The 21,817-nt window shown below is 34.9% G+C and overlaps 1 protein-coding gene across 6 annotated transcripts in view; it reads left to right on the top strand.

Moving 5' to 3' along the window:
• LOC105233765 (receptor-type tyrosine-protein phosphatase N2) overlaps nucleotides 1-21,817 on the top strand; it is a 178,668-nt gene that overhangs the window by 28,666 nt on the left and 128,185 nt on the right. The window contains exon 1 of one of the 6 annotated variants that reach the window (XM_049457177.1): nucleotides 2,594-3,122. The exons of 3 other annotated variants lie outside the window; for them this stretch is intronic. In XM_049457177.1, the coding sequence (XP_049313134.1) occupies nucleotides 3,062-3,122 (61 nt within the window). In that variant the 5' untranslated portion in view covers nucleotides 2,594-3,061. Of the gene's footprint in view, nucleotides 1-2,593; nucleotides 3,123-21,817 lie in introns of those variants that run through there. 2 more of the 6 variants (XM_049457216.1, XM_019993001.3) reach the window with 2 other exon arrangements.

Raw genomic sequence — 21,817 nt, 5'->3', positions numbered from 1 at the left:
TAATGACACGTGCAACCTATTAAAGCTAATATAAAAACCAGAGAAAAAACACATTTTAGATATTTAATAGCAACTGGTTATGAGCATTGACGTGTAAAGTTTGTTTCCCAACTACAATAGCAGTTTCCTGTCTCAGACATCAGTACGTCTTGAAATGCTCAAAATACACTGATTAATAACGTTGCGTATACGCCACGTGGCACGTGTGGCCTACACTCAACTCACCGCCGCAAGAGAGGGCACATAAAAGTTTGCTTTCCTGAATTGAAACAAGTGTAATGATTTTCGTCAAACAAACTCATGCATAAGCTAAGTCAGCCAGCGGCAGATCAACTTTCAAAGCGCCCACAAAGCGATTTGCGTCTCGGTGAAAAATAATGGAAGTGACAGCTATTTTTAGCTGCAAAGCGGCAACTGTTGGCGGCCATTTACGCACAGAAAACCGAGTTGAAGAAAAGAAAACAAAAAATATAAAAACCAGCACAAATCATATGTAGGCTCTTACTTGTTTTTACATATATACCTACTTATATAATGTAAGTGAAAGTGACAGGAATCGAGAGAGATTTGGCGAATTTTTTGATATTTTGGCCAGAGAGCGAAACGAAACTAAAAGGCGTAAGTAAAGCGTGTGAAAGCGAAAGTGCCGTTATATATACATATAGACAAAAAATGAAAATTCAAGTATACACGTGGTGAAATGTGGGCGCTGAGCTGCGTGTGAGCGGAAGGCGCGAGCAGTCAAAGTAGCAATTTGCAGCAGACAATTTGAGTAAAATTTAGCGAGAGCGTAATGGATAAATTTCACTGACAAACATACATAAGCCATACTCACCTCAGACGACTGACGTACGGAAACGCCATTTAGGGCGCACGCTGGATAATGTTTGGTACAGTAAATGGCAACAATGCAAGCATTTAAGTAGGTGTTAGCGCCTAGAAAGAGAGTAAGAAGAAGAGTGTAGGTTGAATTACGACGTAAATGTTATTTATATGTATTGCTATGCTTGTTATTGAATGTTAGTGGAAAAATGTTGTGGTGAGTTATTTTTTTCATTTGCTGGTTTTCATTAACCAAAAAAAAACAATATTTCGAAAAAAAATTAAAATAAAATAAACAAATTTTTCTCAATAAAAAATTTTATATGAAAATAATATTTCAAAACTTACGCATTTTAATATTTGATGCATTTGTATTGAATTCGAAAAATTTTATTGAACTTATTTTTAAAAATAATTTGAAATATTTCATTAGACGAATTTCGAAAAAATTTTATTGTTTTGAAAGGTAGAGACAGATGTAAACAAAAAATGGCGCATCCTGGTGACATTGATCCTGACTCTCCTGGTTTTCTGAAAATAAAAATCGAAAGAAATTTTTAATCTGTAAGGATGATGTTATAGTCCCTACCTCAGGAAACACGAAACATTTTTTTTTTTGAAAAATGGCGACTGCCTGAAAATAAAAATCCATTTTTACGCTTTTTTTTGAAATTCCTGATTTTTTTTTTAATATTAAAAACAAAGGATTAAGGATTATATAAAGATAAGGGATTAGATAAGGAAGGTTCACACAAAATTTCAAGTAACTCGGTTGTATAGAACTTGAGATAATGCCGGTACCGTGTGAAAAAAAGTAGTTTCGAGAAAAACGCGTTTAAAAAAGTGAGTCTACCTACCTACCGGGCTAGGTACTGCGTCACTAAAGTAACTGTAGCTCTTAAAATAATTTTAATTTTTAAAAATCCTTTGGAGGATATGTTCTTAAGGGTCTAAACTTTAAATATATGAAAAAAATCGAATTTTTCAAAATTCTAGAGTAGAATACCCACTTAATAGAATAGCCCTTTTATTCTAGAAATCGAAGATTCTGATTAGCTTATAAGTGGCATTTACACAGTATTTCTAGTTATATGTTATATGGGTACCAAACTGAAGAGAATATAACATCACTAACCGGTTCATTATACTCAAACGTCATTCATATATAACACTTAAACATAATTTCACCATGGCAACCAATGGTGTGTTTTTCTACCTCACTTAAGTGGTACGAAAAATACTTCAAAGTGGACGACAAGCTACCCAAAGTTGCCGTAAGAAGTTCAAAGCTCTAAAGCACACAACTTTAAAGCTCCACCTGCTTGCTTGAAAACTTTAATAAAAGCTGCTAATATCAGTATACCGTTTGTTAGCGTTTGAGCTTCACACACTGCTCAAAATTAGAAATAATTCATATTCTCTATCTATTATAAATCCTCCTGTTGCTATCGCGTTAAAGCTTTCGCTCAAAGCTTTCTTAAACAAACAGCTGTTTAATGCTTTTTAACTACATTCTTTTCACACTCCTTTATTGTATATGTGTATATACACACTATATGTAGGGATATCTGAGTACCAACCCCACCACTTGTGGTTGCCACGACTCGCATTCGCCACATTCGCTTTGTCACTCAACGGTTTTGCTGCGTCTGCGCGCTCTGCACGCTACCTACGCTCAACGCTTTCGTAGCTGCCTACTACCCGAATACACATGCAACGAATCACAACTCCTTAGCCACCCCAACCAGCGAAGCTCTCACTCGTCGTGCTGCTTCGTCGGCTTTTCGTCGTTGCGATTCGTGTCGGCCTGTCGCGTGTTAGTGCGTACTGCTGAACAGCTTCATTGCGACCACAACCTGATGCTTTGCATCAGTTCGACCTGGTGAGCGCAGACTAAACGTTCGAGTTGAGCGGTTAAATAGGTGCAAGTATCCTAACATAGTAGTAGCACAAAAAAAAAAATTGTATAAAATCCTCAGTCAAGTGAAAGTAACCAGTAACTCTGCACGCAGCATTCAATATAACACGGTAACAAACGAAAGCACGCTGACGGTCCGGAAAGGAATTTCATATTTTGCACGAGAAACTTGTTGACTATCTGCATTGTCTACAATAAAGTTAACTTTTGCTGTTGTTGGCGTTATTATTGCTGCTGGTTTTCAATGTTGGCATAGAAATTTTCACTCGACATTTCACACAATTCGCTAACATATGGCAGCTTTTGTGCCAGCATCACTGTATGACAATATGCAAAACGCTTATCGCCAACTTAGCCGTAATGAGGCAGCAGCTGTTGAATGGTGAGTACATACATACATACATATAAGTAAATCTGGGTGTGTGTGTGATCTGTCATTGCTTTATTTTGAAAATAAAAGAAAACTTAAAAGTAGTCAACGCTGTGCGCTGTCTTGCCTAAGGACCTCTTTGTTCTTGGCTGAGCACACACTTGAAGTTATGAGAAGCGCCATCAGTCTGATGAGGTGTCAAGTAATGCCCTGTCGGTGTAATATTCTTCATACATACATATAGTTATATATACACATATATGATATATATGCATGTATGTGGGTCACAAGCTGTGTGCGACCTGTTGAAATGGAGGCCCACATAAAATGCTGATAAAATTTGTTTGCGGCTCGATAAAACAGTTTACTGTAGTTTATGGCTGCAGCCTGGTGAGTGAGGCTCATAAATATGAAATCGTTAAACGAAAGTTAATTAGTTTGCTAGTAAAATGATGAAATTATTGCTAACTGTGGCGTAATTATGTGAAAATATTTTTTTCAATATCTGATTTATGGCTATTATCTGTCGAAAGCTGGCCATAAAGCTAACATATGCCATAATGGAGGCGCGCTGCTGTTAGCCAAGTACTTAGAAATCTATTAATATACATATTCAAATATACTGGCGATAATGATAAAAAGTTATTAAATATTGATAACAATTAATAAGTGCGAAAATAGTGAGTAATGACAATTGAAATACTTTTACTTCAACGCTGTCATTAGCTCACCATTTATCTACTATGAAAAAGTAGTTGAAATATGTGTGAAATATGCTGCAGAAAATCAAACTGGCAAAAACAAATTTTACACTTTTCTTATATATATTTAAAGCGTAATTTCCATATGTCATTTCGCGCCTAATGATTAATCGAATCTGTTCAAAAATCTTGCGTATATCGTTTTTAAAATTAGCTGAAAACGAGAGACCCAAAACTTGATGATACCACTGAAGGCCATCCCAATCGAGTTTTATGTGAATAAAAAATTGGATTAAACGTTGTATGAGCTCAAAAGCATATTTTTAAGGCGATAATAAATATTTAAATAAGATATTAAACCACGCAAAAATATATTTTTTATCAGTCCGGTTCAAATTTGATCAATTGATATTATAGACTAGTTTTTCAAAAACAATATTAACTTGTGGAATAGACTTATAAATGTCATTACAATGTCGAAAAGCGAAGAAGTATATTTATCGATGGATCATATACCGAAAAACCCAAAACTCGATGAAAGCACTGAAGGCCATCACAGTCGAAATTTATGTGAATGAAAACTTGGATTAAGTGTTGACATGCTTGTATTTGTTCAAAGGCCTATTTTTGAGACCATTATAAAGATTTGTATTAAATTACGTGAAAATATATATTTTTTTGTCACTCCGGGTCGTATTTGATCAGTTGATATTGTTCTTCAAAAGAGAAAAAATATATGTATTATTATAAATCCATATTTTGTCTTATATAGACTTGTTTTCAAAAAAAAAATTAACTCGTCGTACATACTTATAAATCTATATTTTATCCGCAAGTACTTAGTAACTCCAAATATAATCATATACGAGTATCACATTTGAAAATCTACAAAACCATCCCGAAATCTGAATGAGAAGCAGCTACTCGACTACTTTCTACGCGAACACCTCGACAACCTACTATTATTAAGCAATCCTCCTATGTAGTTGTCTTTTTCACTCTGATGTGCTCCTCCGTCGATAAGTGCTTCAATCTCATCAACTAAGTTGATCGTGCATTAGGAGAAATCAGTTGACTCGATTCAACATCTTAAAGGAGTGTGTATACCTCTGTATATACCTATACCTATGTAACAACCAGTATGTTCAGTGAGATTCGTCATTTCATCATGTTACGTTTCACTTTGATACAACGATACAAATTCCGAGAATTGTTCAAGATTATTACGTATTCAAGTTCGCCGAAAAATTCACAAACACACGTTCAGCGGAAAATCATCTTCTCAGTTGAGACACATTTCTGGCTTAATGGCTTCGTCAACAAACAAAATTATTGCTATTGCAGTGAGTCAAATCCTAGTGCTTTTCAGGAAATGCAACTGCAATTCCACAAATTTTACCGTTTGGAGCGAATTGTGGTATGGCGATGTCATCAGGCCGTATTTCTCTCGAAATGATAAACAATGAAATGATTATGCATACCACTGTATCGTTGCTAAATCTCTATAAGTATGTTTTTTAGGAAGAAGAAATGTCGTTCTTACGATGAATGTATATGACGTCGTCAGTTGATGCTTAAAGCTTCTAAGAAATGAATCAACTTTTCAAAACCAAAGACACTTGACTTACTACAAACTATGTTGTATATATGGTCTCAGAAAACACATACTTATTCTTTCGTTTTCATTTATGTCGTCGCAACCACCATCAGCCTTTTTGTCTTAAAAATTCGCGGCTATTTGTAGCAAAATTGTTAGATAAGGCAGAGCAATAAAAGGACATGTGCTAGAACCATAAATAATTCAAAATTAAATTTACTCATGTTGTTCGGTGTTGAGATACTTTTAATTTTGCGGAAACAATAAGTATTTGACTGCTAACTAACAATTATTTTAGATCATTCGTGTATTTCACACTTTAAAGCACTCTACTAAAAGATTAAATGAAAAAACTGCGTAAGAGCAAAGAAGAAATCATTTGAATTCCCGACTTTATTAGTCGAGTCTAGACTGTAAAGTAATGGCCTTCGCTTTCACCAAAGCTATCCAACTACATCCTTCGACTTATCAATTTTGTTTTAAGCCTAGAGGAAATCACAGCTGTTGAAACACCATGGCTACAGAGTGGTCCACTAAATTACTTTGGAAAGTGAAAATGATGACGAACTAGCAGTACAATTTTAGTAAAACAAAAACAGACATGTGAGGAAGAGCTAAGTTTGGGTGCAACCGAATATTTTATACTCTTACAACTTGAAAGAATCAAAGCCATGGAAATACCTTAAGATATAAAATGTCAACCAGAATCCAAGCAATTTTATATATGCATGTACCATATATAGCTCATATACTGACCGACAAGATAAGATTTGCTAGAAAAATGTAAGTCATCGTATGTAGTATGTGAAAGTTGGTATAGTATCGACCCGATTTTATCTATATTTGACAATACCACATACTATTAGTACCTCAAGTACCTCACATACAATCACCAATCATGTGGAGTAAAGTCAGCCGGGTGTTTGAAAATCCTCATATGAGTTATATTGGGGCTAGGCCAAGGTTTCACCCAATTTTATCCATTTCAAGCACAAGAATACACTGTTATGAGTAACACACTCTCTCTAATTCTCAGTAAGATAATTCGCATATTGAACTATATTTGTGGTATAAAGTCACCCTCATGCTCAAAAATCTGTATATTAGTTATATGTGGGCTAAGAGAAATACTGACCCGATTCAACACATTTTTGGCATACAGACATACCACTGTCGGGAAAGGATTATCACTGAAATTCAATTATATATCTCACACATTGACCGATATTTTCGATCAAAAGTCAACTAGGTATTGAGATCTAATTATTCGTTACCTAGGGGCTTGAACGGTTTCTGCTGGAATTGAACAATTTTTGGCCATAAATTTTTATGGTTATTCGTCCAAAGTTTTATTCCGTTATATTGATTGCTTCTTGATTTGTACACTGCAAAGGAAAGAGTCAGGTGGAATTTAAAATTGTGTTATATGGAAAGTAGGCGTAGTTGTTAACCGATTTCGTCCATTTTTGCACTGTAATATAGGAATGTGACAAAAATGTCATGCAAACAATTTGTTTGGATTTATAGCACTTTCAGTAGTATTTAACAGTTGCGTTATATGGGCAGTGAGGAGGGTTTTCTTCCAATTTCAAAACCATTTTTTACAGTGTGAGTAGGCGTGCTTAACGGATTTCTCTTGAGTGAATTTGGCTATTGTAGTGTTACTGGTCTAAGAAATATGTGCATTAAATCTAGGACTTGGAGACACAATTCTTAAAGACTTGGAGGAAGATTTTTTCGATTACAACTAATTGGGAAAAAATTTTCACTGAAAATTTCAAATGGCATCGCAATGGCCGAGTTTAAAATATTTTTTCCAAAAATTTCAGAATAAAAAATAATAAAATATTTAATTTGTTTATGAAATAAAAAATTTTGAAAAATTTTGAACATCACTTTTCATAAGTTTCATAAGTGAAGTTATAATGATATATGGGAACCACCCATATTGTGTGTTTTGGTTATAAAATGGTTCGAATATTGAATATGTATCGGATACCGGAAGCTTACAAGATTATGATACATATGTACATACATATGTATGTATATGTAATATGATGTATTGAATCATAAGAAAAAATTAATTTCGATTTTTTTGTTGATACGTTGTCTTGCATTTTAGGTGACGAAATGTAAATAATCAAGGTATATCTTGCTCAACTATGAGAAAAAAAAAATAAATTTTTCTTTGATTCCTAAAATTTTTAAAAGTTATTAATAACTTATTTTAAGGACGCTAAAAAGCTTCAGAGTGTCTAATTTGCCTCATCTTCGTCTTAGTCCCTTTAGGCCTTATTCATTCTGATCTATTATGCATGCATATTATTAAGCGCGAAAGTGACTGCTACTTTGGTAATTTTAGCATAAATTAAATATTCCCAACAATAATCAAAAACAAAAAAAAAACAAATTTTAACTAATTTGTACATGAAATGCTAATTTCCCTTATTCGCCATATTTCCATTTCTAAACTGTCGACACCAGTCGTCATCGGTCTCATTCACAAACTTTAAATAAAACAATTTATTCGTAATCGAATTCAAATTTCAAGCAGCATTTGAATCAGCGTTGTGTCAAAAGAAAATTCAAAAAAGCGGCGCTAAAAAAATGTGCAAAGCGTGTAAGAGTGGAAGTGCGACTGACAATTGAAAAATTGCACGCCATACGAGCCATTTATTTGGCGTGTCAGGCTCAACACCTGCCCGGCCATTTGCTTCGGCAAGTTTTCCATTTATTTGCATTTTTTCGACTTTTTTCTAATCTCTCGAACCTTTTATTTAGAAGCATACATATGCGCATACATACATATATATACATATATGTATATGTGTGTATGTATATGTTATTGGCCTACATACAGCATATACATACAGACAAACATATATGCAATTGATATGCACTTGTAGTGTCAGTTGAGTTCATATTGCGCACACGGCAAGCTTCCAGTTCATTGTGTTGGCTTGATTGCTATGAACGTGATCGCAATTTTTACGAGCACTTTTCAATTTGCTTTTCGCCATTTTGATTATTTCATTTTTTTTTATTACAAACTTTTCTGAAGCGTCATTCAATAACCCATTGCGGGTATATTGGCAAAGGTATATTGATATTTGATGTTGTTGCACGCCACAAAGGGATTAAATAATAACTTGCGCCACACAAACACCGCCAATGTCACATATGTGTATATGTAAGTGAAAACTCAAAATGACAAACAGTTAAACAAATGCAGAAAAAACCGAGCTTGCGAGTGCAGAATTTTATTGATTTTAAATTGCATAGCAATAGATATGAATGACCAAGTGATTGACATGTCGGTTGAGAGAGCATCAAATGATATGAGAGAAATTGGAAATGCAAAAAAACTGCACGATTAATATTGAAAAATCCGAAAATAAACTATTGCAGTCCGAAAAAAAAACTTTTTTTGTACTAAAATAAAATAAATACTCGTCGACTACGTGGGACCAACGAAAGTTGCTAGCTTCGGTCCACGCCAAGTTTAAAATGATAGCAAAAGTTTGTTTTCACTCCATTTGAAGCCTAATATTCTTTCGCTTGGGTATTGACAAGAGAAAGTATATCATCAATTCATCATGTGGAATATGGTGATGTCCTCTGCAGTATACCCAATATCTTATTAGCACTTAAGGCGCATATGGGAATTACTATCAGCATTAATAACTATTTTCATAGCTATAACTATGGTTTCGATAAAGACCAGGACGACGTGAGCTTCGTTTTTAAGGCATTCGGCTGGGTATATCCAGTAAGAATATAAGTTATACATATATGGGAAAACATTAGAATCTCTACTGTAACCTCTAAAAGTAACAAATTTTTGGAACATTTTTGCGGTTACTTTAGCCAAAAAGTATTTAGACTTGCCTGAAGTAGATTTTCTATTCCTGATTGATGCTAGGAAAACGATTAATCTGGTATATCCTCTATCATAATGTGGTTTCCTGACACAACAGCAGACAAATGAAAATTTATTGCCGTCGATTGCAGGAATGTTAGAACTTGAATTGATGCACGGAAAAAGCTCTTTAATTGAACCTAACTTTAATTGAGTTATGGATATAAAAATATTCCTTAACAAGGAAAAATTACGCTATCTGTTCTTAATATGGTTATTAATTACCGAAAATATACCTGAATCGACAAAATATTTATTTCGGCCGTTAAAAGTATGCTTTGGATAGGTTAAGTTGGTGATGCTTGAGTGCGAAAATGTCGCTATTTGTTTTCAATATGGCTATAATTAACCAAAAATATAACTAAATTTACAAAATATTGTTTTTGACTCCTAAAAGTATGTTAGGTTAGGTTAGGTTTTATAGCTGGTTACTCCATATGGCATAGACTGCGGTAACAGTGCTTGGAAAGCCAGGTGATTAACTCATGTAGTTCCATATGAGTTATCGGCAAGCGCTCTGTGTCTATCACAAATCTGCTGAGGTCTTTTATTTCTTTTCTGCTATTTCACCTGGATGTCTAAAAGTATGAAATCCGCGGTGTTTTTCTTTAATATGACAAAGATGGGATATTCGGAGCACAAGTGTTGAGAAAATAGCTGTCATCCAGTAACATTCTCAATCTTATCGCATGAAACCCGATCGAAGAGTGTCCAGTAGTATTCATAAAATTATGCTACATAATCTGGTGTATAATGTAAAATAACCAATATTTCGTTTACCGAAAAAATACTCTAAATATACCTGGAATATAACTGCTACTAGCAGCATTTTTACTTGGCGCTTAAATGTATGCAATACTTTTTGCTTTGAATAATTTCTACAATGCCTAAGAAGTCTTAAAAATCAAAAGTTTCGTTTGGTAAAACGGATCAGACTAATAGCCAAGAGTTGTAATGAAGTCTTTTTATTGGCGCTTAAATGTAGGCAGCTTATTTTCTTACTAAGGCTTTATTAGGAAATATATTAGTTTATTGCTTAGAAGAAGTAAATAATGAATAAACGAATGTCTGGGGATATAACTAAAGAGTAGAATAGACCACGATCAGCACGCAATGAAGAAAGTATATCTGTCTACACCTACACGATGGCCGCAGAGGGGCAATTCGGCGCTGTTTGCATCAATTCGGACTGTCGTATGGAAGAACTGGGCACATTTTACGTGGAGATCTTAAATTGAAAGCATACATAATACAGTTTGTGCAAGAACTGAAGCACTTCACAAGCGACATAGCCTCGCTCTATGGGCTCTTCCAAGTTCCAAGAAGTTTTGACGTTGTCGAGCTAAATTTTGTTAAGGAAATGAATCACACTTTGTATATACATTCTTGTATGATGTGATATTGTAATGAATATATTTCTAGTGTATATGAACATTATTATAATATATGAATCAGAGCTGCTTTAAAGCTTCCAGAAAATTATTTCGATATACGCTTCATTAATTTTCATTTAACTCTCAGCATCTGTTACAATAAACTTCTCATCCAGTTTATAAATAAAATTCATTTGGATTAAAAGTTTCAATTATGCGAACACAATGAATAAAGACTTTTAGACCCACTTTCAGTGCTAAAACTTACAACAGTTAAATTTTCCATTTCTATATCTATTTAGTACCCATTTTGTTTTGTTTATTTGCTAATTTAAAGCAAAGGCTTCCCGCTGCTAATGTAAGAATTTAGCACTTTCGCCTACTTACGCCCACGCTTCGAAACAATGCAGTCATTACGATAATTTTCCACCTTAAAATTCCTTTAGTTTCTAATAAATTTCGATCACTTAACGAACATTTGTTAATCCTGTCGCCGATTAGTCGCCCCACTTGCAGCTGTCTACCACCGTGCTCTTCGCTTACCCCACACATTTGTCAGTTAATTAAAGTTTTGTCAGCAGCGTCGTCGGTTTTTTTTTGCTGCAAATTCTCCATTGATTTTTAATTCATTCACGCCATCGCGGTGATTACTTTTCAATGCATACACACACACACGCTGACATGAAAACAGCACGAAAACCAAAGCTGCAAAATGTTTTTTGTACGTTTATATGTAAAGGTAGGTTGGTTTATGTGCCAGCAGGTGTGGCGGCAGCAGTATTTATGCTTGTATATGTGTTTGTATGTATGTATGAGCGTGTTACCTTGCGCAAACAAAAGCCCGTTGGGGCGCTGAGGTCTTTAAACATGTTGAGTGCGAGGTTTATGGGGTCGTGCGCCTGTATGTATGCTTGCGTTTGATGTGTAATTTGCTACAGTGAAATGACCTGTGTCGGTAGCAAATTACACTGAAATGGCTTGTAATAGATTTGTAAGAAAATATATTCCATACCATCTCCAATATACATAACAAAGCTGTATATATACATATATATATATATGTACATATACTGTATAATATGGTATATAGAGCTAAGCTGAAAAAGGTAGCAAATAATGGCTTACAAATCATTAAGGGATTTTGCCGACCATTGCCATTTTATTTTCTTTTCAAATTAACCTTTATGGATTAGGGAAGAAAATCGTACATAAATTTTTGCACTGTAATACAAACAAATGCTCATTTATATAGAGCATTTTGCATAGGCCACGTGTTATGGTGCTTCTAGTGGATTTTAAGTCCGTTTGTAGTTATTAGAATAAATATTCTATAATAAAAAGGGTCAGAAGAGAGTAAAAGATTAGTACTAACACGTGGAGACAGTATTTATAACCTTTGACATGTTTAATAAGAAACAGCGGAGCAGCGACCAAACCAGCTCAGGTTGGATTAATTGTATAGCAAGAACTACGTACGTTTGGATGATTATTATATTCAGATGATTATAATATAGTTAAAGAAAGAAAGGAAGGTTATAAAAATGAAAAAATTGGTTAATGAAAACCAAAACGTTTGAAAGAGAATAAGGCAGCGAAACAATAAAAATAAGTTCAATACTAGTGATTAAAGCTGTCATGAGCCAGCAGTGAATGCACTTTTTAAGAATTTTTTTGTACCGAAGTACCTAAATCGACATCCACAAGCTTTACATTTTTAGTGCTTATGTACAAAAATGCTTTCACAATCCAATGCGCTTCTTGAGAGCCTAAAAGCTGTGCAAAAATAAATTAACCTGGATTAGAAAACGCTTCTATCGATCATACTTTCCTTGACGCTATTTAAATTTTAGCAAAAAAATCATGCAAGGGAATATCTCAAAATTAAATCCTCTGATGGCTAGTTCAAAGAAGCACTGTTTTCTGAAAAATAAATCCTTTCTAAAGTAATTTGGCTTTAGTGTATGCATTTTATATCACTGACTAATACTTCATGCTTCAATATAATGTGGCTTCTACTTCATCACCTATTATCTCGAGTAATGTTCGACAGTGTTTTAGTAACAGCAGATACATTTACACTACATTCTTTGGGCTTTCCTCTGCAAGTATGAATTGGACGGTTGCAAATTCATAGATCCATACAAAAAATTATTTTTAACATGGACATACCGTAAACCAACTTAATGAATATAAGATCCACTTCTATTATATAGTAATCATACACCTCGATTTTTTTTTGAAAAATCTCATGAATTCATGAATTTATTTAACTAACAACATATTTATGAACCATTTGTTCCAGAATTGTTTCTCACAAAACGTTAACAATTATGATCGTTAAGCTGCTTTGAAATTAAATATCATTAAGCGGAGACAGAAACCTCTATTAAAGGTTGCTTACTAAGAAAATTCATTAAACGGAGACATAAACCGTTTTAAAGAGTGCTTAGGTAGTAAGGACGCAGCTGATTTTCAAACTCGATTGCAATCTTTCTTCGTCATTCGCCAGTGTAGATTATTTGTAATATTGTCAAAAACAGTAACGATTATCACAGCAACTTTATTTTGACCGAATTTCATTTTCGGCTTTTTATATGCTAATCCATTCACCATTGCGTAGAGCTGCTCTTAAATGAGTTTTCGAAGTTGGTTGAGTAAATATTAGAGGCTTAAAGGTTTTTAGTGGAACGCAAGATCAGTTTTGATATGAAATGATTTTGTAATTCGTTATGAACTTTCGAACGAATCAACTACCGGTGAAGAATACGAAGTTTGACAGTATGGAGATACAAATGTGCTTGAGCTAAGCAGTGAACATCGAGACTTGTGAGACTGATTTAATAATAATTGGATGTGTAGGTGCGTAAAAAACACTGTAAGAAAGATGAGCGCTCAGTTGACCCTCACACGATATTTCAGATAAACTTATCAATTTAAAAGTTTTAGAAAATATTTATAAATATTTCGCTTGAAATCGGAAATTATATTATTTTGCGAAAGGGAAAATATATAATGGCTGCCTGTCACGCCATACATACAACTACTGGTCCTTTGCGAGGCCTAATGGAGGCTCAGTTTAGTTCAAGCTGAAGTATTGGTCATAAAGCCCGTCAGCTCTTTTTGCGGAAGTAAAGAGACACCTTATATCTAGTTATAATACTTCATCTACTTGACAGTTCAACGAGTCAACCTAAAATCTAGATATCTAGTAAATCCAGATATCTAAGACAAATTCTACACCGGATAGAAGCAGAGAAGGTCTTCTAGCGTCTTTCATGTCCACTGCCATGTATTTTGCAAGTGTCAACGTTACTAACTAACATCCGGCTCGCATTTAATGCCGGTAACTTCGGACCTGTCACCTGGCTAACAACCGTTCTGCAGTCATTTTGACACCCTGTGATTAAAAGGCATACGTGTTTTCCTTCGCGGGCCGTGCACAAGATCTTAGCAATTCTGCATGTCCTAAAGCATTTCATATCACCCTGAGAGGTCTGTTGAACCTTTCGGAAATTGTAATTTAGTGTGTATAGATTTTAGCGACTTAAATATATCTTTTACTGGTTCGGTAACAAGACAGATGGCACTTTTGGCAATCACGTAAGCTACTTCATTTCCCGAAATGCCCTAGAGGCTTGGAGCAAACCCACTTTCCGGCAGCCACAATCATGAGATATCATAACTTCTAATTCTCATCAGCATCAAGTTAATCCATTTGCATATGGTGTCCACACCAGCTGTTTAATAGGACCACATCCATTTACTCTAAAAATAAATAAATTCAAAGCTTCTGCACTTGTTTAATTCGGCATTTAACGCTTAGTAAAAGCAGATGTCTTGTTAGCGGCGGAGAAGCGATAAAACTTTTCCAAAACCTGTGTTGAACAGCACGTAAGAGCAAAAAGCTATTTTAAGAGTATACGTGGAACAACAAAAACAAGTAAATAAGGAAGTTAGTGAGGCAAATTTCAACACGTGCTGGGATATCTCTACGCCTCTTCGTAAATTCAAAAAAAAAAAAACAATTACGAAAAAATCCCACGAAATGCGAAAAATTTTCTTATTGTGCGGTGCTTAAAAGTCTTCCTTTGTTATTAAGTACTATGGGTGTACGAGTAAGTAGGTATTTGTATCTGTGCACGTTTGTTTTGCCGGAAATTTTGTAAGCTTGAGCTTGCTACGAGGAGCCCGTAGAAGGAGAAGCAAAATATTTTGGGAATTACAAAAGTTAACGCAATAAAAAAGTAGCAACTTAACTTAGAAGCATAAATGTAAGACACACCCGGTATGTTAGCGGGGTAGGCATGAAGCGGAGTTCCAAAGGAGAAGCGTAGAGCTTGCTTTCCACATAATTGCGTGTGTAAAGACATAGTTGTAGCAGTGAGGAGTAGCTGAAGTTGAGACAAAACAAATTCATAAGACACAAATTGTTATGAAAATTAGAAAGGCACAAATTATAGCAAGACAGCAGGATACTCTTTGGCAATATGTATGCAGCGAAGTATAACAGTGCGCCTGGTGATAGAGGAAGGCAACAGGAGTGATGTAGTGTATAGCGGTATGCGGCAGCAACCAAAGTGATGAATAGCAAGTGAGTGAATGAAAAAATTACTCTTGAAAATTACGCAAATGACCAAAAGTACTGCAGTATGGCAGCTCTGCAATTTTTGCTGTGAAATTGTGGGTATTTACTAATTTATTAAAAAATTTGTAAATTTTGCTGAACAAGTAAACTCCCACGTGCTGTTGGGCAGTTGTGGGCATATTTTCTTAAAATTTAAAAACAAATCTTAAGCGAGAAAATTGTGTCGCTAAATAAGAAGTTCTTGGAAGAATAATTACTAAAAATTTCTTTACAGTTGCTTCATTTGCATTGTCCGGTTATCCGAAAGTATTATCCGCAGGTTCGGATAAACTTCGAATAGTGTGGATATTCGATATGATTGATTTTTCCATTTATGGGATATGATTTTGATTATTCAGTTATACGAACGTATTATCTGCTAAAACGGATAAAGTTCGGATAATGTGGATATTAAATATTCCTTTTTCTTCCATTTATGGGGTGTCGTTTCGATTATCCAAATATCTGAACATATCATCTATGGTTATTTAACTTTTTTATTCAAAAAATTTCGGATAATATATTCAAGATTATTAATTTTTCCAACTAAGGGGATACCCAATTTTAATAAATCCAGTTAATAAATATATCTTTCGTTGCTACGGATATGTTGTTTGCTTTTGATTGTCCGGTTGTCCGAAAGTATTATCCGCAGGTAAGGATAAATTTCGACTAATGTGGATATTCGATATTATTGATGTTTCCAGTTATGGAGTGTCATTTTGATTAAATGGGATAATGTGGAATTAAATACTACTACTTTTTTTTCAATTATGCTGGTTCATTTAATTTGTTTTACATATGTACATATATCCGATAAAATTGGGATAATATGGGTATTCAATATTATTAATTTCTCCAATTAAGAGGATACCCGGTTTTATTAAAACTGTTTAATAAATGGTAAGGATATGTCGTTTGATTTGGATTATGTGACTACCCGAAAGTTTTATCCGCACGTACGGATAAACTTCCGTCATGTGGATATTCGATATTATTGGTTTTTTTTATTTAAGGAGTACCATTTCGATTATCCAGATATATGAACGTATTATCCGCTGATACGGATAAAGTTCGGATAATTTTAATACTCATTTTTCCAATTATGGGGGGTTATATAACTTTTTTTATATCCGATTAACTTCGGATAATACGGATATTTATTATTAATAACTTCTCCAATTAAGCGGATACCCAGTTTTAATAAACCCGTTTAATAAATGTATCTTATCATTGGTATGGATATGGGGTTGGGGGAATTGTCCAGATAGCCGAAAGTATTATCGACAGGTACGGATAAAGTTCGGATAATGTGAATAGGAAATATTACTCATTTTTCCAATTATGGGGGTCATTTAATTTTCTTATATCCGATACAATTCGGATAATGTGAATATTCAATATTATTGACCTATCCAATTAAGAGGATATCCTGCTTTAATAATAATAATTAAAATGTATCTTATTTATATTATTAAATAATTGGATAAATTACTTATTTTTAAGATGTGAAATAGTTTATATTCTGATATGCGGATATCCAGATCCATTGTTGAGGCTAAAATCATAAATCTCTTCCTAGTTCGTGTTCACTAAAGAAAATTCGTTTTTATGTGACCACAACAACCTTTCCGAGAACAAAACTTAAATTTTATCAAATACCTTCACTGACACTACGGCTCTAAGAAAATGTAAAATACAAAGAAATTCAAAATTGATTTTTAAACTGCTGTTGAACTTTATTTAATTTTCGAGAACAGAAATCGACATTTTGATTAATTTGTATTTTCAAAATTTTAGGAAATTCTCCACTGACCACACACATACGCCACTTGCACTCAGGGGAGTTTCTTCTGCATATTTTTGTTGATTTTCCATGCTCGTCTATTGCCGTTAACTGCTCGTGCCCATCTGTATGTACTTTAGTTAGTTTGTGAGTTTCCTGTTGGGCTTATGCTTGCAGTTATTTATTTGAAAGTTTAATTAAAACGCTCAGTCGAAAATTTGTTTGAATTGTTCGCTTCAAATTGTTTTACATGCTTTTTTTTGATTCCTCAATTTAAATTTATTGCATATTCTCATTTGTTGTTGGACTGGCACGCCTTTGCACTTTTATCGTTCGTATGCTCCAATCAAACTTTGTCCTGACTTGGCTCAAGATGTTTGCAACTTTTATTTATTAGCGTCACAACATGCGAACCGTTATGATTTCGGAGCGACACCACCGAGTCCACACTCGATTTATGCGCCGTACGCCTTCATACATACATACATATATCTAATACGTGACTTGTATTGGGGAGTCAAGTCAAATAGTCTCTCTTTAATTTGCGCTCTAATAGGCGGCGTGTCCTTCGCTTTCCCTTTCTCTTTAAAATTAACCGTATTAATACAATTAACTATAGTTTGCGAAAGTTGGCAGTCGTCACAATTTGCGCTGCCTCGTTGGCGCGCTGCTTGAGCGTCGTGTCGAGTGTCAATCGCATATTGGCCGAAGAATCGCGGTACTCGTACTACTGCTGGCCCTCGTTGTACCGTAGTAGTACCGAGTTGACGGCGCTGTTGGCAATTAAAAGTTTCTAACAATGTTTTACTTTTTTTCCTCCGCTTTGCCAAGTTCATTACTCGTTAAGGCTAATTATACCCTAGTCGAGCCTCTTGTGGCGATTCCAACGAAATGTTTTCCGCAACTTTTTCGGAGTGTAATTAATCATATTTGATTTAATTTCAATGTATCGTGCAGCGCTCAGCGAGTTGACGAGCTCGGCATTTACGTTTCATGTTCAGATTTGTAAGTGTGTGTAGGCGTAGAATTTAATTAAGTTTAAACAAGTTTTGAAAAATCATTTCCGACAAACAGTTTCTTGCGGATACAGTTTAAAAGAAACTGCTTCTGAGATTGTATTAAAAAAAAGCAATAAGAAGTGGACAAAGTAAATATATTGCTCAAAGGTTAGGTTAGATTATACTGGCCGGCTAAGACGCTATAAACAGACCTACTGGTCCTTAGTAATGCAAAATGGCGGTTCAATTTGAATTGAGGTGAAAAATTCGTAACACAGGACGTCAGCGCTTTTTTGTGAATTTTAAGAGCGACTTGATATCTATGTTTGATACTTTGCCCAGTTCTTTGAACTCCGAAGCTCCTATGAACCTCAGTCCAGTCCTAAATAGTGCTGGATAAATGCGTCCAAATGTATAGGAAATATGAATGCATGGTTCTTTGGATATGGCTTTGCCGGAACAACAGTCTGTGGGACTTGGTGTACTTTTTCCTTTCAAGCTATAATTTAAAGTACTAAATCTGACCTGTGAATACTAAATCTGACCTGAAAAAAATAGTTAAACATTTTAAACCTATGAATACCATTAGCTACAAAATCTGGAACAAGAAGTGACTTTCACTAATTATAGAGAAAAATATTAATCGCTTTTATACGGCGCCCTCAAAAGAAAAATCACATTTAACGGATTTTGAACTATAAGTTCTCTGAAAAGAGGTTCGATAGCATGTTTCCAGATTTCGGCTATTGAGATACACAGTGAAAGAAAGATCAGTGTACAAAGGCAGCAAGTGCTTGGATCTTAGGTAATTTTATATTGATTGCCTTCACTGCTTATTGCTTAGTTATCTCTTTTAAAAAGCGGCACCGCTTTTAAATCGTAGCCAATAGAAAGGAAGTAACTCTCGAAGTACTATATATAGCCAAGGTGGGTGAAACATATTATATAACAGGTGTCTTGGATTCGCCCCTCTCTGCTCGCTATCTTAGGTTGCTAATGTTTTATCAAAAAACTTAGAAGTAACAGCAAACCTAGTGATTATATATTGAATAAAAGGGTTTTCGGACAAATAGTTAAAATAGTATATGTAATTGTTTTCGAAACACGGAAATTATTGCCGCCGCTCGAAACTAAAATTTGCTAATATTCTTTTTTGTCGCGGAAAAAATTATTCAGTTCTTTGTTGATCAAATGATATAGTTTGTTTGGGCCATAATGAGACTCTTATATTTATTTATTTTGGTCCTGTGTAGCCTCTCAATTTCAGGCTCACATTTTTGGATCTTAGATATTTCGTTGTTCTAATTTCTTCCCCAGGTTGGAGTGCGTCAATCTTCTCGTCGGTTACCTCATTGATTCTAGTCGATAGCGTTTCAGGTAATTGTGTCTTAATCTAGACTCAGAACACGCTCGAGGTAGCCTTATTTTTTAAGAGACGGTGACGGGCCAAACAATGTTGGAGATATTGCAAGGCATAATTTGAAAACGGGTTCCAACTCTTTATTGAACGTCTGTGTCTCCAGAATAAATTCATGATGCACCAAACCACGAATATCGAAAAAAAACACAATGAGCATAATTTTGATTTTTAAGCGACTTTGACGTGCTTTCTTTGCTTTCGGCTCATTTTTTCCCCTCCATTTCGATGATTGTTGACTTGTTTGCATGTCAAGCCCATAAACCCATATCTCATCGGCAGTTATAATCCTCTCCGTTAATGTGTGATCGGAATTCGCACGATCAAGCATGTGCAAAGAGATCTGTTTACGGTATTTTTTTGAAAAAATTCAGCTTTATCGGGACGTGCCGAGCAAGAACGCGTTTCATACCCAAAATAGCCACCAAAATCATTTAAACGGACACGATAGAGATGTTGAGCTCTCTTCCCATCGATTGACGATTTTCAAGCACTATATTTTCACTTTTTAAATATTTTCATCAGTTGAAGAGTTCGAAGGTCGTCCTGAACGAGGCATGTCTTCAACGATCTCTCGATCATCTTTGAAGGATTTGTACCACTTGTAGGCTTGTGATTGTAGTAAAACTGAATCATAATAAGCCTTTTCCAACATTCGCAATGATTCCGTACACGAAATTTCTTAGAAATATAAAATTTGAGAAAAATTTGATTTGATATTTTTATCCATAGCAAAAATCGCAATACCTCACTCAGGTGTACCGACTCAAGCAGCTCCTACAAACAAACTGGCTTGACATATTGCACTCACATTTGGCATAGAAATTAAAGACAGTCCCACCAACTTAGCAAAATAAATTTTTTTGAAAAATAATTCACCTGAGAAATTTATATTATAAATTCAGTGTATCTTTTGGTCACAATGTATATCGTGCAGCCGTCTATTTGGACCTCAGCTTATTTTTTTAATTTCTAAAGAAAATAAGAGTTTCCTAGAAAAATGTTAGCTTGTTTTGAGAGCTTGTGATGCAAAGGAGATAGAACATATTTTATTTCCACAGGGAGATATCAAATTGCCGCAATTTGCTTTAAATATCGGCCAAAGTTTAATAACTCAAATAAATCGCAAATTTATTCCCCCGAAATTTAATAAATTTATTCGAAAATTTTTTTGACTGTTTACCACTTGCCACCCAAGTGATAAAAAGTGATAAAACTTTGAGCTTCATTTTTTAGTAACAACAAGCAAAATATTTCCGCTCTGGATAAACAAAAGTTGCGAAGATATTTATTCACCGTCAGCAAACAGGAGTAATGATCACCTTTCGCAGAAATAGATGCATGGTTGAGCTACCGAAAGCGCTCGACAACCTGACAAAACAAAGGTGTATGGAAAAGCGATATCGAGAGTGCAGCAGAAACAAAAGCGTATGAAGCAACGAAAGATGCAACAACAAATGCAGAAAAATCACGAAGCGCGAATACACTTTGCAACTATCATTGAAGTCATATTTATTGCTATTTTCTTCTCTTTTTTTGAGAAAGTTTTCATTTTTCATGAAAAAGTTTGCACGGCAGTAACGCCCAAGCGACCGAAAGCAAACTTATGGTGCATATATATATATACTATATATGCATGACTCAGCATGTGAGGCAACAGCAGTACAAGCAAAGTGAAGTTAGCTTGTCTATGTATGCAGGTATTGGTGGGTGCTTAGAGGCACACAGCGCTGAGCCGAGCTGAGCTGACTGCAGGCGGCCGCTGGCGCAAATCCGCATTTAAACTCAACTCTTTATGTATATGTACACCTACTGCCCACCTATACACTTATATGCAAGTAAATATGTATTTGTAGTTGTAATTTGCATTTATTGCAACACTTAAATAACCCAAAGCTCTCGACTTCGGCAACGAGTTGGCGGCAATCACAAGTCAAGGCTGTGCGGTGTTATGCGCGCAAGTCAATTGGTGTTGTTGTTGTTGTTGTGCTGTAGTTGGCCAGTTCGTTTTCTACTTCAGCTGTATCGCTTACGCTTTTGTGAATTCGAAACTTTTCAGTAAAAATAAATATAAAAAATCAAAATAAATACAAAAATAAAAATGAATACAACAAATTCTTTATAAAAATGTGAATGAGAGAGAGAGAGAAAAGTAGTTGAAGTTAGCGAACCACACACCTACAGCCTAACCCTTTAATCTTTTGGTTTTCGCCAACCAACTTTCTTCGCCCACAACTTTCAACGTTTAACCACAACATCCGTCACCCATTGAAGTGCAGGAAGCTGGAGGAG

The sequence above is a fragment of the Bactrocera dorsalis genome, chromosome 1, assembly GCF_023373825.1.
Source record: "Bactrocera dorsalis isolate Fly_Bdor chromosome 1, ASM2337382v1, whole genome shotgun sequence".
NCBI lineage: Eukaryota > Metazoa > Arthropoda > Insecta > Diptera > Tephritidae > Bactrocera > Bactrocera dorsalis.
Note: the sequence above shows the minus strand (reverse complement) of the source record. Positions and strands in the feature narration are given on the sequence as shown.